Source organism: Electrona antarctica (assembly GCF_951216825.1).
Source record: "Electrona antarctica genome assembly, chromosome: 5".
Classification (NCBI taxonomy): Eukaryota; Metazoa; Chordata; class Actinopteri; order Myctophiformes; family Myctophidae; genus Electrona; species Electrona antarctica.
The window spans coordinates 35081065-35099447 of record NC_136810.1 but is presented as its reverse complement, the minus strand read 5'-3'; the positions used below and the strand labels follow the sequence as shown (position 1 = coordinate 35099447).

The 18383-nt window shown below is 43.0% G+C and overlaps 1 protein-coding gene across 1 annotated transcript in view; it reads right to left on the bottom strand.

Annotated features, from left to right (window-relative positions):
* Positions 1-18383, bottom strand: part of frmd5a (FERM domain containing 5a) — a 90084-nt gene that overhangs the window by 8631 nt on the left and 63070 nt on the right. Inside the window, exons 2-11 of the mRNA XM_079502039.1 lie at positions 15194-15298; positions 14269-14311; positions 13655-13733; positions 9422-9519; positions 8244-8367; positions 6305-6392; positions 5638-5726; positions 5051-5114; positions 4087-4178; positions 627-701 (exon numbers count right to left, since the gene is read on the bottom strand). Coding sequence (XP_079358165.1) covers positions 627-701; positions 4087-4178; positions 5051-5114; positions 5638-5726; positions 6305-6392; positions 8244-8367; positions 9422-9519; positions 13655-13733; positions 14269-14311; positions 15194-15298 — 857 coding nt within the window. The remainder of the gene's footprint in view (positions 1-626; positions 702-4086; positions 4179-5050; positions 5115-5637; positions 5727-6304; positions 6393-8243; positions 8368-9421; positions 9520-13654; positions 13734-14268; positions 14312-15193; positions 15299-18383) is intronic.

The following is an 18383-nucleotide window of genomic DNA, read 5'->3' as shown; positions in this document are numbered from 1 at the left end:
AGCTGGGGGAGGGGGGGGGTTCTCTCCGCAGTGTCCTGCAACCTCCACCCCATAATTCAAGCCATCGTTACTTTACCGTACCCTGCTGTGCTGTGCTGTACTGTAACTGCAAGGGTTCCCAAACTTCATGCACAAGACCCCAAAAGAGAAATATGATGTCTCCCGGAACCCAAACTAGTTCAAATAGACGTTCTACAAGGCATTTTTTTTAATGGAATTTTGTATTTCTTTGTGAAAATGTACTCATTTTGGGGAGAAATATTTGAAAATCTTTTGAAATTAAAAACAAAATATAGGAAACGGGAGAAAAAATTGATACTTATGACCCACAAATGGGTCTTCCTGATCCATTGTTTGGGAGTGGTGTACTGTTACTGTATTTTATAATACAATAATTGTTGTCCCTTGTTGTTGTTTTCTTATATTCCAATTACTATGTGATGTAAACAGTGAGGTTCTCTTATAAGCCTTATAAGGGTTCCTTACCTCACCAGCATAACAACTATCTGTCATCTTTCCCAGGAAAGAACTAGTATTATTATGCAGGTATATATATATTCTGTTGTGCAAATCAAATACTTTTACTGGTCCCTGGCAGATGCCCCTTTGAGAACCGCAGTACTTACCTGTAGCGGAAGCGACTGCCCTTGAAGAACAGGTTGCTGCTGGACACAGTGCGGACCTGGCTCGACTTCTCCAGCCTGCACAGTGGACAAAACAGACAAGTTCAAGTGTGGAATGATACAATCTCGAGTGGACAATTTAACTCTGCGAGTGTACAACTGGAACCAAATGGGCCTGTGATCTCTCAGAGTTACAAATGGATAAATAAAATAACACTGAAGATTTTACTGTGTGTGTAGATACGCACAGTCATATGGCAATGTTTCTAACGCAGTAAAATCCTGAGTGCTACTGTAGTTTAACTCCATTAGTTTGACAGTGCATGGTATGTAATCCAATAGCCCCAGCACAACATCTGAAATCAGAATCAAATACAGAGTGGTTATTCAATTATGCATGTCCTCTCCACTATAGATATCCCATCCTCTGAAGGCTGCATACTGTACATACATACACTATTCAATATGTTTGTATTGTCATGGTAAGTGAGACATTAATGATTAATGATTCAGCGTTGGCTTTTCAAGTCATTTTGTTCCCTCGGGAGTGCAGCACAGTACTGTAGGACAGGTCTTCATTGTTATGTCTGTTCCCATCAGTCCCACCAGTGTCTCCGTGCTCACTGCAGATCCATCTACACTAGCACTGCTTCCCAAACGACTCGAGTATAAATCCCAATTTATTTTCCTACATTTAAAAAAATATATTTCAAAAGATTTCTTTTTTTAATAAATAAATATACATACGTTTACAAATTTTAAAACAAACCAAGAAATCTAAGAAATTCCACAAGATAAATTAATTAAGAAGCAAACGAAATTAAGAAATAGCCGATCTACAAGTGCACAACGCATCGCTTCACGCCGCGTTGCGAGCTTGTAGATCTGCTGTTTTCACTAGTATGGGTCTCGGGCAAACGTCTAATCTCTCTTTTGGGTCTCGACCTGAAACGTTTGGGAACCACTGATCTAGAGCACTGGTTCTCAAAATTGGATCCAGGGTCCTTGAAGGGGTTCCAGGGTCCTTGAAGGGGTTCCAGGGTCCTTGAAGGGGTTCCAGGGGCCTTGTTCCAGGGTCCTTGAAGGGGTTCCAGGGGCCTTGAAGGGGTTCCAGGGTCCTTGAAGGGGTTCCAGGGTCCTTGAAGGGGTTCCAGGGGCCTTGTTCCAGGGTCCTTGAAGGGGTTCCAGGGGCCTTGAAGGGGTTCCAGGGTCCTTGAAGGGGTTCCAGGGGCCTTGTTCCAGGGTCCTTGAAGGGGTTCCAGGGGTCTTGAAGGGTTTCCAGGGTCCTTGAAGGGGTTCCAGGGTCCTTGAAGGGGTTCCAGGGTCCTTGAAGGGGATCCAGGGTCCTTGAAGGGGATCCAGGGTCCTTGAAGGGGTTCCAGGGGCCTTGAAGGGGTTCCAGGGTCCTTGAAGGGGATCCAGGGTCCTTGAAGGGGTTCCAGGGTCCTTGAAGGGGATCCAGGGTCCTTGAAGGGGTTCCAGGGGCCTTGAAGGGGTTCCAGGGGCCTTGAAGGGGTTCCAGGGTCCTTGAAGGGGTTCCAGGGGATCCAGGGTCCTTGAAGGGGTTCCAGGGTCCTTGAAGGGGTTCCAGGGGCCTTGAAGGGGTTCCAGGGTCCTTGAAGGGGTTCCAGGGTCCTTGAAGGGGTTCCAGGGGCCTTGAAGGGGTTCCAGGGGATCCAGGGTCCTTGAAGGGGTTCCAGGGGATCCAGGGTCCTTGAAGGGGTTCCAGGGTCCTTGAAGGGGTTCCAGGGTCCTTGAAGGGGTTCCAGGGGCCTTGAAGGGGTTCCAGGGTCCTTGAAGGGGTTCCAGGGTCCTTGAAGGGGATCCAGGGTCCTTGAAGGGGTTCCAGGGTCCTTGAAGGGGTTCCAGGGTCCTTGAAGGGGTTCCAGGGTCCTTGAAGGGGTTCCAGGGTCCTTGAAGGGGATCCAGGGTCCTTGAAGGGGTTCCAGGGTCCTTGAAGGGGTTCCAGGGTCCTTGAAGGGGATCCAGGGGCCTTGAAGGGGTTCCAGGGGCCTTGAAGGGGTTCCAGGGGCCTTGAAGGGGTTCCAGGGTCCTTGAAGGGGTTCCAGGGTCCGGGATCCAGGGTCCTTGAAGGGGTTCCAGGGGCCTTGAAGGGGATCCAGGGTCCTTGAAGGGGTTCCAGGGGCCTTGAAGGGGTTCCAGGGTCCTTGAAGGGGTTCCAGGGTCCTTGAAGGGGTTCCAGGAGCCTTGAAGGGGTTCCAGGGTCCTTGAAGGGGTTCCAGGGTCCTTGAAGGGGTTCCAGGGGGTCTCCCAGCATAACAACTTAACATAGCATCACAATCGGTTTAACCACTTGAACTCTATTTTAATATTCCCACAGGTAGATCTCTGCCTACCTATACATCTGGTGTTATCTAAACTCAATACTCAGTACAGTAGTTGCTAAAACTGCAACAGTTTTTATCAACTACAAGAAGCAATACAAAGCCTTAATTTAGGGCGGTCCATCATACTGGGGCGATTACAAGACTGGTTATCAAAGCAGTAGGCGTAGGTTTGTTAACGGTTCATTTCATTCAGATATCACCAGAGCAATAGGAGCAGATCTCCGATCGCCTGGCTACGTGACACTAGTATGATGCAAGTGTCAGGCTCTGCCCTTTGCCTGCTGTCTTTCTCTCTCACTCCATCAATTCCCTCTCTCCCATTCTGCCCTGTCCAGCTACGCCATAGGTCTCTGAAATGCCGTCCCCCTTGGCCTCTGTGTTCAGATGATGCTGGGCATCTTATTTATCATCTTGCTGAGGTGGATAAAGAGTGGGGGGCATTGACCTATGCTATCTGTCATGGGGGAAGGCAGCATTGGAGTGCTCTTGGTCTCGCTCTTAGCGCAAGCTCCCTCGCTAAAGGTCAGCGGTGACACGTGCCTCGTCTTCCCTGCTGACAAACAGCCTAGGCAGGGCCCTCGAGGTCACCTGGGTAGGTGCATTAGCTTCTGGACGGCTTTCGCAGACACGCATGACAGTTACAGTGAGTCAGGTGTGTGTGTGTGTGTGTGTGTTACATTTAGGTGTTACTATGGCTCCTAGGCCTGTATGTTGACCCATTATAAACCCTCAATACTTGGCAAAACGGACCTGAGTTACACTTTTCCCACACCAAATGTCTTTAGTCGCAACACAACACTCTGTGAGCTTGCCTTGTAGATTGACTCTTTTTGGCAACTATTCCCCCAGAACAGAGATATGCTGGGTTCATGCTGGCACGTCTTATGGCTAAAACACACTGGTTGCTAACGGCACACGTAAACATCTGCCCCATTATGTGGAGCGGCTGTGTACCTACCCCGCATGCCAGGGCATGTTGACGTCCTGCCCGGCGTTCCTTTACGCCACTGTTCTATTTCCAGGCGTCACCGTAGAGACCAAGTATAAACCCCTGGGGGACCCTGGTCAAAACCTGTGTGCTGTGAAAGGAGGTGTGCAGTGACTGGGGGACTCACTTGTAAAAGGCCTGGTTCTCCACTCCGCACTTCCACAAGTGCTTGCAGGCCTCCGGTGTGGGTGCGAAGTACGTCAGGATGATCTTTAGATCCTGCACATTGGAAATGTGAGAGGATGTGCAGGACAATATAATAACAACACAGAGAGACCGCAACCAAAAACATGTTTTTAACTTTTTTGCTATAGCACACCTACACGCTGCACAGTGACAAGAACATGGAGTCTCTGACACGTATATCTATTCTACGTCCGAGCATAGACATGGTAACGCCCCGCCTGCCTCTGATTGGCCTACCGACACTACAGAATACCGCTGGTCTCACCACTGTCCCCCGTCCAGGTGGGAAATAATACAAGTACAAGAGAATGACAGCTTGGCACGCACGACAGTAACTTGTAACTTTTATTTTTGTAGAAGAGGCAAACTAATATTGTTTATGTCGTTTGCTGTTCTAAATTAAAGTGTTACTGTTGATTATCGTGTATCTAATTATAGTAAACTAATACTATTATACTAAAAAAGATAAAGATCAAGGGAAAAGAGACCTTTTTACAGTACAATAATGTTTCAAGTTTACACTGTACACATGTAAAATAAACGGCATAAACCATATATTAGTTTGCCTCTTCTACAAAACATAAAAGTTACTGTTGCGCGTGCCAAGCTGTCATTCTCTTGTATTATATCGTACTTGTATTATTTATTTATTTCCCACCACGGAGTAACCTCTTGGCAGACTATCCAGCATATAGCTATCCACCTCGGAGGAAGCTCTGGTAAGGCCGGCAGTGTCGGTAGGCCAATCAGAGGCAGGGCGGGGCGTTACCATGTCTATGCTCGGACGTAGAATAGATATACGTGTCTCTGACGATCCCACACGGTTCTCACAACGTTCCCACAATGTTCCCACACTGGTCGTACAACAATGTCCACATGAACCATTCAATAATTTATGCTCTCACCTCCCTCTGATTTGCATATACGTGGAACGTCTTGGCTTCGAACTTCAGTTTGGTCACCTCATGCCTGTTCAGGAGGAGAGTGAAAACACACACACACACACACACACACACACACACACACACACACACACACACACACACACACACACACACACACACACACACACACACACACACACACACACACACACACACACACACACACACACACACACACACACACACACACACAAAGCCACAGGGTGTTTAAATATTCATGAAAACCGACAGGGAGATCACATAAACCACAATGGAGTTCAATGTTTGGCTGACAAAACACAGCTGATAATACAGCGTGCACACAGCGTGAGTGTGTGGGACAAAACCGTATCATAAATACTGTAAACATGTCTGTGTTTACCTGTACAGAATAACTGTAACATTTTATACAGTATATTTACTGTGACAGTAGGTCCTGCTAAATGCATCGACAGAGAGAGATTTTGCCATGCATATATTATTTATATTCTCTGACAAGGTACGTTAAATTTATATGGGTTCATATGGACCGGCTATGTTAACCCTCTGAATGCTGAAAAGCTGCTTACCATTTCAGGAAGTGAACCCTCTTGTTCCCTTGAAGCACCACGAAACCAAACGGCGTGAACGCAAGAAAAGCCGGATTTCCAGAGACATCCTGTGACAAAAGCAACACACACGTCTAATGGTTACCTTCTCAAAATATGACATTTTAGGACAATGGTTCTCAATGTGGGGCCCGCCAGGGACCCCCAAGGGGTCCTTGAGGTGGATCCAGGGGATCGCCAGCCAAAGATTGATAGTTAGGAACCAAATTGTCCTTTTTAAAACAGGCCTGAAAACGTTTCGGAAGGCTTTTTCGTGTTGAACTTTGCACTGTTGTTTTGATAACCCTGTTTTTAACCTTCTATGATTGATTATATGTGTTTAACCATGTAGCACTCTGGGATTCCCTGTGAATGAAAAGTGCAATACAAATAAAATGTATTATTATTATTATTATTATTATTATTATTATTATAATATAAGTACCTCAGTAACTCAGAGATTCCATTTGTATCTTCTCAGAGTTATCGGGTCCATGACCTAATGCCCACCCATCTGAGAGTCCTTGAAATCAAAATGTCTGAGAAGTAGTTTTAACTAGAAACAACCTTTCATCAAAATCTCTGAGACTGAAAAGGGCTTTAAAATATAAATCTTGCAAAGGGACCCAGTAAGACATGGCATTCCCACCTTGCATGGATGGGGATCCACACCATATGTTTCCAGCATCTGTGCTTTCTGCAGGAAACTGAGCTCTGATGTGTCAGGTGTTTGTCCACTGGGAGGGAGGCAAAACAAAAACAACAACATGTGACACATCTGTCGGAAAAACAAGATGGACCTACTGTACACAACATCAATATTCAGCGCCAAAGACAAAAAAAGTGGAGACTGAATGGATTTGGGAGGAAGGTGACACATTAGTTTAGCAAAACCCTCGCCATTAGACAAAGAGAGTATCACCTCAGCATGTGATGCCAAAATGAAGACTGCCTGACAGAAATAATATAAATTAAATTAAACTCAATTGGCAATTCAACCTGAAACTCACATTCACTAGTCAAAGTACACAGTCCATTAGTTTAATCAGAACAGTCAATGGAGATATTTAAACATATTCTTGTGTTGTATTGACGCTGTAGTGCAGAAACCTTGTATCTCCATACCTGTATTTCACCCTTTTTTCGTAAATGAATGCCCTACTTCCTGTGTCACACAAACGTAAGTGAAATGTCTGTCTGGGTTTTTTATAAATATATTACGGTATTAACAAGAGCTTGTGAGTACATAATAACTACACTGGATCACTTCGTTGCTGTCAGGAGGAAACCACCTTACTCCATTTTTGAGGTTTTTGATTTTTTGGCATAAATCAGTGCTATTGATATTAAACACCCTTTACATCTGTGTGTTGTTTCAAAAATATTGAAAGCACTTGGGACAAAACCTCTTAACTCCATTGGACCCTAAAACTGTCTGCTAAAGCAACTAACTCCACCACCTCTCTCCCTCTCATGAAGTAATTTACAATATATGAGGTCACAATACAAACTTTGATGAGGCAGTATTGCTTTTTTTCATTTAATTTCCTGAAAAATGAACATTTTGAAGTTAGGTGGTTTCTTCCCGACAGCAGAGAATTGCAACACAGGTTCCTTTTTCCATTCACTGATAAGCAGTAAGCAGTGGACATACAAGACTTCCACCTGACAACAACGATATACATCAGATCTCTTACTTGCATTCAATCATGATTCATGACTGATTTGTATTCGGAGTGGTCTTTACACCTACTCTGGTGTATGTGTGTTCTGGATGTTCCACTAGGGGGCATCTGAATCTTATAGTGTTCTCCATGCTGTCTATAGGCTCCACAGTCCACACTGTGCTCTATGTGAAATTCCATTGTGTCTGCCTGCACTATATTGTACACACCAAAGCGGTATTTCATCATCTCTCTAATCCCCTCTCTTCATATTTTGCCCATCAACATCGACCTTTAAGCAGCCTTTCTGCTGATAAGTGACTGATCCTCATATTTAGCATCACATAAAGGCTTCCCATGAGCAATATTAGGGATGGAGAAGAAGAAAAAAAAAACACCACCAGATCTAACAAGGGAATCGTGAAATTGGCGTACCGACACAAATGGTTAAATTGCTATTGATATTGCCAATTGGGGCTTGTTTGGCCGACCTTGAGTGGGTGAGTTAGAGGCACCAGTGTGTTGGTCTGTGTCCCAATGTATGAGTCACCAAGAGGCCAACAGAAATGCTTCCTCAGCTAACCTACTGCCAGAGAGAGTAGGGTGTGCGTGTGTGCGTGCGTGCGTGCGTGCGTGCGTGCGTGCGTGCGTGCGTGCGTGCGTGCGTGCGTGTATGCAAGCCTGTGTGCATGCATGCAAGCCTGTGCGTACGCATGTGCATGTGTGGACTATACCTGCTGTATTGATTCGTTTCATTTCATTCATTTCACAGTTCCTGCAGATAGAGGCAGGTGATGGATCTCAGGCTAATGGCTAGATGAATCCAAATCATTATTTAATTTAATTCATTCAAACATGTGATGAGCACGGACGGCTTCACCACGTGAGAGACTGAAAGCGGGGGAGGAGCACGGTGGTCCTTACATCAGCTCTGTCTTGTGTATATCTGCAATCCTCCGCTCCAGCTTCTCAGAGTGTTTAGGGAAGAACTGGAATTTGGAGCTGTAGCCATCCGGATGCTTCCCAGGGTCATAATTCCCGATCTCAGCTGGAGGACGAGAAGCAAAATGTTCTGTTCACAGACGTTCACGGCAAACGTAACGGAACTGCTCTCCCTTCACCATGTTAATTTAACTCTGACAGTGTACAAATGTAACCAAATGGAGTCCACAGTGTACATTTGTACACTGTCAGAGTTACAAATGGATAAACTAACACAGGATTTTACTTTGTTCTCAGACAGATTAGTCACACAACACTCTTCAGTGTATTCGTCCTGGAGTTGGGGGTATGTAGGTAGTGGTACAGCATGCAACGCTGCTCTCACTCAGATGACCCTGACGGTGATTTCTCCTGGGTGAGCAGGCGCTGACCAGGCAGCCATCTTTAATTCAGCAGCCCCTCCCCAATAGAAAGGGAGAGAACCTGCTTTCTCACTAACACTGCACTTTCCTAGATGCTAGCGGTGCTGCGTGCATGCGTGCGTGCGTGCGTGCGTGCGCGTGTGTGTGTATGTGTGAGAGAGAGTGAGAGTGAGAGTGAGAGAGAGAGAGAGCGAGAGAGAGAGAGAGAGCAAGATGGAAACAAGACACAAGATAACACTACAAAGACTTTATAATTGAGCCTGATGATGTTGTTTATGAAAAAGGACCATGCCAGACAAGGCATGGTCCTTTTAACATGGCACACACTGGCACAAAAACACGTCATACTTTCTTGTGTTCTTTCCATTGTGCATACTAACAAAATGCTCCATGATTATTCTGTAAGGAGCACACTACATATAGTAATATACCGATCCATTCATTTCTGTTTTGCCATTAGAATTTTTTTTCCTCAAAAGGATTTGAAAGCTGTGTTTATCAGGCCAGTGCACTTAAGCCTGATTTATACTTGGTGCAGCATAAATATCTGATCTACAAGCTCACAATGGGTCACACTGTGACACATTGTGAGCTTGCAGATCTGCCATTTTCATGTGCAACATCATGAGCAACGGTGTGCATTAAGCCCTTCAGGCGCAGGGCAGAGCCAAGGTCATGAGCAGAGTGCAGAGAGAAGTGAGTGGTGCGAGTCATGTCAACACGTCACCTCCCGTTTACCTTGAAGGATGAAGGCAGCCAGCATGGCTGCATCCGATGTCTTGCACAGAAGTCGACCGTGGTAAAGATCTCTCTTGATTTGCAGGAAGACAAGGTATCTGTAAGAAAAGGGAAGACACAAAATGAGTCAAAAAAGGCATATTAGAATAATGACATTCATAATATTGTCTTTTAAACGTATCCTTCCCATAACTATCTATAGTGAAAATTCAAAGGAAGAAAAAAGAAAACGTAGCAAAACAGCGACGACTCTGTGGACGAATCAGGAAAGGGAGTTGGCTGACTTTGCATTCCCTGTAGGCAGTTTTTAATATTTCTTTTTGATTCAGCTAAAGTGAGTGTGGGGAGAAAGCCGGCTGAGAAACCCAAAGGCAGTGATGCTGCCATTGTTGGTTATGTTCGCCAAGCCTCCAGGCAATCATTTCTTTTTTAAGTCATTTATTCCTAGCAGTCCTGAGACTATGGCTGTAGCCTGAAACAAACATCTATTCTAGAAGAAGACAATGTATTGCTACTGTAGTTACAACTGTAGTTGTAGTATTAGTATAGAGGGTATGCGCATGACATCATCATCATACCCGGAGGTTATGCAGGAATGCCTATTGACTGGCAAAAAACTACTTTCTGGCCTTGACAGGCCATATATCCAAACAGAAAAGTCCTATTTGATTGCATTAAATTACTTTAAACAACATTAAATTCACTTTGTCACTCACTTGCCATTCGATTTGCCACTCGATCTGCCATTCACTTTATGCATGCACATACCCTCTATAATGTTGTCCTATTGCTTAATACTGTTATGATACAACTTTGTTAGGAGAGATCTATGCCTTTCAATTCTAGCACCCTCTTTTACCCCAGTTTCAGCAATCCAGACCATGACCATGACCATTCAGGAGAGGTCTTGACAATTGGGAGCACAGCTCCACAGCATAACAAGAACTACTATAAAAAGCTAAAGTAATTTAGTGCGAAATGACCTCCATTCTCAAAGTTCCTTTTTTGTCACTTCTAAACACCTTGTTGGTTTGTTATTTAAAATGACAGTGGTATCCTATAATCTCGCGAGACATGCATGGCCTAAGCATTTCCGGGGGTTCCCCAGCCAAAAACGTTGAGAACCCCTGGCATAGACAACAGACAAAGCCATATGCAGCCATATGGATTCAAACCCTCAACCTCAGGCACGGACTGACACAGAAACACGGCCCTGGCATTTGTGCATGGTCTACACCGGCCGAAAGGTGGCTCAAAGTCGCTACTATGTCTTTTGTATTACTTTTTTCTTTTTGTTTTGACTTAGCCCCGGCCCCATGGACTGCCCAGCCCTTCTGGCATTTGCCAGAATTGCCAGACTGTCCAATCCGGGCCTGCTCAACCTCTGTGGTGGAGGGCAGAGACCTTTCCACTTTACCACCTGCCGAAAGTAATCCCAGCACACAGAGAGGTGAGGAGAAAGAATTAAATGGAAAGTGTATTCATTTGTGGTTGCGTGCCATGTTGCACACCATGTGATTTACCAGCTCAAGCTTACAGGTTTACAAACGCATCGTGCTGCGAAGTGTTGTGAGCTTGTAAATTATTATTTTCAGTGTGCAACAGTGTTCAACTAAGTATGAATCACTCTTCAATTCCCCATACAATCCTCCCAAACATATTGTGTACATTCACCCCGGTATTATTCCTTATCAGCCCAGCAGGTTTGATCACCACTAATAAGGACACTTCCACAATAAATAATAACACTTCTGATCTTAAACTTAAACTGCGTTTGAACATGCATGTGTGACTCACTGAACAAATTACTGATTTTCAATTGCAAATCGCTTAAATCGGTTACTTTCAGCAACATGGTCATACAACAAAGTCTAGATTAGTCACTACGCTTTTCAGTTAAAACGTGGCTATTGAAACAGTGTGATTTGTATTCCAAAGCTCTCCACACATAAAGTTACCTCTATTACTATAAATAAAAGGAATCTCTGAGAGTGTATGTTCTTATGTGCTCATTTTATATATGAAAAGAATTAGGGGTGCACGATTATGAAATTATGGCCGATATATGGTCAGTTCTGCCGATACCGATTCTGCTGACTGATATTATACAGAGGACCACAATGGAAACACGCCTAGGGCCTATAGGGGCTTGGCCCAAAGCCTGTTAATAAAGTATTCAAGTTTAGTTTTTTACTTAAGATTTTACATCGTATTTCATTTGATTTGGCTTTTGTTCTAGACTAGAGGTACTAGACACTTTTGAAAAATTCCTCTGCTGCCTTCAAACATACATAAAACAAAAGCAGCAAATACACCTCTAAAATGACAAACAACTGAATTGTTACTGTCCATAGAACTTAAACAGAATGTATCCAACACAGTACTTGATGATATACAGTATCTGTGAAAATAATATTTTTAGACCAATCCGATACCAATATGGCATTTTTATGGCCGATATGGCAGATTTCGATATGTTACCTTTCATACTATCCCATCAAGATTTGATGAAAGGGAAAGCACATGAAAGAAGACTTCTATGTAACTGAATCCTGAGTGTTAATTTAACCTTGAGAGTTATAAATGAATGAACAAATGAACAGAGAGGATTTTATTGTGTACCTCCCTGTCGGTCTTTGTTCTATGTTCACCTCTCCACTCTCATTATATCACTCTCTCCCCCTTAGCCATTCTGCTCCTCTCATTCCTGCTTTGGATCAGGCGTGCACCCTGCTACGAACGGTCTTCATTTTGTATCATGCTTGATCGACTATAGAGGCTAGCTTCTCTTTGGTCAGTTATGAATGAAAATGCTATGGAAGACTTTGTGTCAGTTTGATTTCAAAGACCCGCAGTTTGATATGCAGTGGGCCACACGGAACCTGAATTTGATACATTTATTTTTTTAAATCTCTGTGACCCCAATCTGTACACTGTTAAATCTATACCATGTTAATTTAACTCTGGGAGTAGGGTCCATTTGGTCCATTTGGTTCCATTTGTACACCCTCAGAGTTACAGACCTGTAAGGGTCCGTTAAGACCCCTAGTTGTCCCCGGATCCGAGAATCAGTGGCGGTTAAAATCTCTATACAGGCCACTGAGATGCGTTTTTCTGAGTGACCTCATTTATAGGCTATATATGAGGTATGAGGAAACACACAGAAATGTGCAAACGGCTACACAAGTCTGCACTTACTCGTTTGCCGGAGGTTAAGCATGTATCATTTAGTGCTCTGCTGTGCTTTCAGCCGCTGACCTTTCATCATGCTACCATGTAACCAGCCAGCCACAAGGTCATTATAGTTAAACAAAATAATGAAAACTAGATGTGATAAAACAAACAAATGTCAACTAAAACAAGGCTTTATAAAAAGATAAATAACTGAAACTGTATTGTGTGTTTCAGTGGCAAAACGGAGGCAGCAGCCACCAGGCTACACCAAACTTCGGTCAACTCAACTGTCATTGCGTCTCTGTACGTTATTCTTTTATTTTACTGACGGCAAGGGTAGGCGGCCGTGGGCCCCAAATGACTTTGGACCCGAGCGCAACTGCATTGTTTGCGTCACAGAATTTACGCCCCTGGTGTGTTTACAAAAAAGGTTTGTATTGTATTGTATTGTATTGTATTGTATTGTATTGTATTGTATTGTATTGTATTGTATTGTATTGTATAAAAAATACAACTAACACTAAACAATAATAGACAATAATAACCTTGTATCATACAACCAACCCATCAGCACATCAGGGTGTGCTGCACACAAGTCTTACCGTAGTCAATTCTGTTCAGCATCATTATTGGAAAGGTTTTACTCTCATGTGAACTTCACAATTCCTCTTGTAATCTTTGCCTTGTAATATTCACTGCAGTGTTGTTGGACAAGACTTTTAAATCAAAGAAAAACAGGTTGAGTACAATTGGTACAATGTCTGACTTTGAAAAACTACAAACTGGCTCAGCGGGTTGTGTTATGTTTGAGGAATTAAAGCATTATTTAATGTCTCCTTCAAAGTCCAGAAGGCCCAGTGGAAAAAGGGTAACATGTCATTGTTCCGACCGATTACTAACACTACCCCAAACCCTAACCCTAACCTCAGTCTTAACCGGACATGTAGGCCACTAACCCTAACTTCAGTTTTGACCGGCAACGTAGGTCAGAAAAAGTAGACAACAACTGGAACTGAAGCCTTTATAAATTGGCATGAAAAGACAGCAGCAAGTTTCTACCTTGTGATTTCCTCCCTGAGAGCAGCAGGGTCAGGTGGGTAGAATTTGACTCTCAGACACATGGTGAACGGTGGCTGGGCTGGAAGAGAACAACATACAAGTCAACAGTTAAGAAAAGGACAAGAACCCTTTCGTTGTTGAGGTTCTTGCAAAGACTTGCACTAAACTGTTCGGACACAGCAGTGTATGTAAGCTTTGAATCATATCCTTCAATTAGATTTTTTTTAGACCCCATCTAAAAAAAGGATTAAGGCACTGGGGCGCCCGCTGGCCAAATGGTCCAGGCGCATGCCACATACTATAGGCTTTGGCCTGACAATGTGTTGTGTGTTCCAAGTCCCGTTCATGATGACCTTTGCTGCATGTCTCTCCCCTTCTCTCTCTCCCTCTTTCCTGTCCATTTTCACTTGATACTATCAATAGAGGCAGAAAAGCCAAAAAAAAACTAATCTTAAAAAAAAACAGGCACTGGAAGTGTTATGGTCCCATCCTATGAATTCACACATTACATGATACTGTACAACCATCAGTACAATGTATGGGTATGAAGGGTATGAATTGCCCAAGTTTCCAAACTTATCAGCAAGAACAAGCAGAATGTTGATGATACTTACATTTCATTTGCTTGGCAATCGATTTTGTGACCTCCAACCAATGCTGCCTCAGCACCGAAACACAAAAACAAACGACACGCAGAGTGAAGTGATTAGTTGTGATTAGATAGACTACTGCACAATGCCTGAAACCATTCAGTTAGCACATTGAACCTCCGTTGCTGTGATGTTCAGCTGCAGCACTTCTTCTTTGTTACAGGTGGCGTCAAGTTAACAGCATCGCTGTTCAAATTAAATATCCACCCACACTAGAACAACGAAGAATCTGAAGATTTGCTATCAGCGAAAGAACACAAGCATGTCAGTTCACACGCAGAGATCAGAGAGCTCGACACCGCCTGACAGCGGAGGTCTCGGAGGCATTGCTCAGGCAGGCACGGCTGATCAGACATCTTGCTCTGATCGTACAGTGAGCTACTGCCGGTGGTAAAGGTTACCGCCGGTTTTGGATCCCAAAGCTCTGCTCAAAGCAGTTCTGGAATCATACCGCAGGGAATATACTGTCTTCTCTCACTTTTACAAGCCAAACTAATCTGATCCCACCCAACTGAAGCCAACCCATCCCCCTGGCAACAACCTGAGCTAAAATAGCCCTGAGTGACAGTGCACCAAATGCAGCATCAGCAGGACCTGGCTCTTGTCTCGGGACTAAAACCGGGAACATGTGAATTCTTCATGAATCAGAATGCCAGCCTGCCAGGATAATAACCCACAGACTCCTAAGCTGTGTTGGGTCTGATGAAATAACTGTCAGTCTAAGAAAGAACTGGAAAAACTATAAATATGTGCCCTTTTCTGATTTGTCCATCAGATCAAATCAGATCCGATGATCCTCCACTTTATTTATGAACAAAACACAAACAATTCATTGCATTATTTCCCCTCCTGGACAAAAAAACACACACTCAGACGAACACAAACTCACCCGCTGCTTGTCTGGGTCCACATATCTGATACCAAAGTAGTCTTTCTCCAGCAGATTGAGGTGGTGACAGATGATGTCAAATAGATACTGTCCCTTTGCATCCCGCTGCAACAGAAGGGAAGAGAAATAATCACAGAAGTCAGCATGACCACAACAACCACACCACAGTGCTCAATTTTGGAAAAACACCCTCTCATGAATGCAAAATGTATGAGAAGAATCTTGGGTACATGAGAAAATGCAGAGAAGTCACGGCCTACGTGTGAGAAATAATTCCTAGATGCTACATTGTGCTCCACATTTCCCATACCCTGCCAGAGGAATCTAGGATTCATTTAATATTAATGCACCAGCCAGAGTCATCTGCAGTTTGAAATAAACCCTCTCTATGGCTAGGGCGAAAATAAAATAAGAATGGATTAAATCCACTGCGATCCGGCTGGCTTTGGCTAATGTCATCTGTGTCATGATAACCCTGTTAACCCTGTCTCATGGGCAAAGTGACCCTTATGGGTCAATTTGGGACCATTTTGAGTCAAGCCCGGATAGGACGGTCTGGCTAGAAGGGCTGGGTATTTTAGGGTTGTGGCCAAGCACAAATAAACACATAAAAAATAACCCTGACTGCACCCGGCCAGTCGGCCACTGGCCCTATTCATAGAGTGGGCGGACTGCCCCACACCATCTATTCATTTCAATGAAAGTTGCTCAGTGGCGCTTGAAGCACCCGGAAGAACACTCTACTTCCACTTTTTCTTGATTTGGGGACCAACATTTGGTGACCAAAATGAGGAAGTGCTAACCTCCATGAACGAGCCTGAATCGATTCATGAACGAGCACTCTGTTAAACCCCACATGCTACTTAAAACATAATTAAAATGTGAAATTCTTGCCTTATAGGTTTTCAATGGTACCCCAACGTTAAACCCGTTCAAATTTACCATGATCTAAAATGTATATAATAATCAATTTTTAATATGTAATTTGGATGACCCTAAGGATCATAATAAACCTTGAACGATTACTATTGCAAATTATTTTGGGTCAAATCTTAGATTGACTGGCCTATAAAGACAGAGTTCAACTATTCAGAGTATGAAGCTGTACTATAGCCTATTAAGTGTAACAATTGTATGCATGTAAGCAATGAGTAGATGATTTGATAAAGGGAGCACTATGATATTAAACTTGGACTGATAGATCTCAGTAAAATGGAGCTAGGCCACTAATGTGGCCTATAAATTCCTATCATGTATGTTGGTGAAATAAAAACATCTAAAATGATTCAATAATAATAATTAGCATGGATTATTATAAACGAAAAACATCTACTAGGCTACTATTTCAAATTGGTCTAGTAACTATACCGGTAATCAGGATGCAGATGCAGCAACCATGCAGAGCTAGTCATTTACCAAACAGATTAAATAGGCTAGCTAAAATGTTTGACAAGCAATAATACAACTAGCACAATTATATGTTTCGTTTGATATATATTTAGAACACACGTACTGTTGCACTGTTATGTAAACAGTAAACTTGTTATATGGCCAAAAACTAATGGTCTACATTCAGTGGGCGTGGTTTCGACATAATGTTGATGTCTTTGGTGAAGACCACAAATGGCAGAGCCGATTTTCTGTGCCAGTCCATCCCTGAGTTAAAATAACTCAGATTTCACTGTGTAGTATCATAGAGATTGTTTATAGTACTATCTTTGTTATCTTTGTTTCTTGTACTATCTTTGTTGATCTTAATTTTCTTTTAGATTTGGTTTCTTTTCTTCTTTCTTCTTTTCTTTTTAGAAAAAACTCCTGACAGGTGTTGCCCACAGAAGGCTTTTCTAAAAAGAAAAAAAAAGGTTGTGTTGAAAATGAATGAGTACCTGTGCCAAACCACTTGCGGTGGTTTGGCACAGGTCAGTGTGATTGTTATGTCCATGTCAAATAAAAACATAATTCAATCAATAATTCAATCGATCAATCAATCAATCAATCAATCAATCAATCAATCAATCAATCAATGTGCTCTTCCTGAGCTTGATCTGTGATAGCTGGGTTTATTTGCAACAAACTAAAACAACAACAATCTGTGGGATATCATGAACACTTACACACTGTGCAATAGCTGTGGGCTGCTGCCCTCTGTCCATGTGTGTAACTGTGCTTATGTGCTTATGTTTATCATGATAAAATAGCAAAAATAAATCCTACTCAGACACTGAGTAGAAAAACATTGTGGTATTTTATCATGAACATTAGTGAGGACCAATTATACGAAGATAGGTTGGAAAGTGATGAAGTGGTCCTTTAAAATACCCCTCAGAAAATGACAGGAATCTGAAGCCAACACAAACAAAATAGAAAAGAAATCCATTAACCACAAAGAAAACAAAAATAGCTGATCTATAAGTTTGTATATCTGCTATTTTCAAAGATGTTGGGGGATGTACAGTATATTGTATAATAATGACGTCAACAATTACAGGATTAAAGTGGTCAAAGTGAGTTTAGCTTGCAAGCCTGGTTAAGACAAAGTCATGCAACTAAGGTAATAATCAAAGTTAAATTGGACAACATACTGACTTTGATGTTTCTGCATCTAATAAATGTTATGAGGCTGAGGGGGTTGGGTTGTCATACATCACTGACAGGGGCAGAGCAGAGATTAACGCATTAGTGCCACTCCAGTCCTCTCCCAGTTATCTGTATTCACAGCACACACATACACACACCTCATCCCCAAGTTGTCTCAACCGGGAGCCTTTTAGACACTCTAATGTCTATCTAAGTCTATCTAATCTAATGTGGTCAGTCAGGAGAAACAATAATTTCCTCAAGGGAAACATAATTTGAAGGTCAAGCAACTGTCAAAGAGATCAAAAAGAGACTTTTGATATATTGTAGATTTTTCATTCCTTGGGCATTCCTGAAGAAGTTTGGCTTTCAGGATAAGATTTGTAGATCTTGGGGCAAAGGAGGCAAACTCGAAGAGTAGAAAAAGCCTATTAAGCCTATGAACTGCTCTTGCAGAAGGTCTACCGCGAAGGAAATATGTGGTGTGTCTCTACAGTATGTGTGAATAATGACAGTTGTTCCGTGATGGGTACTTAGGTGTCAGTCCTCATAATGACTTCTGACACAAGAAACTCAGCCCTGCATGTCAGGACTGAACAGCACCACGACTCTC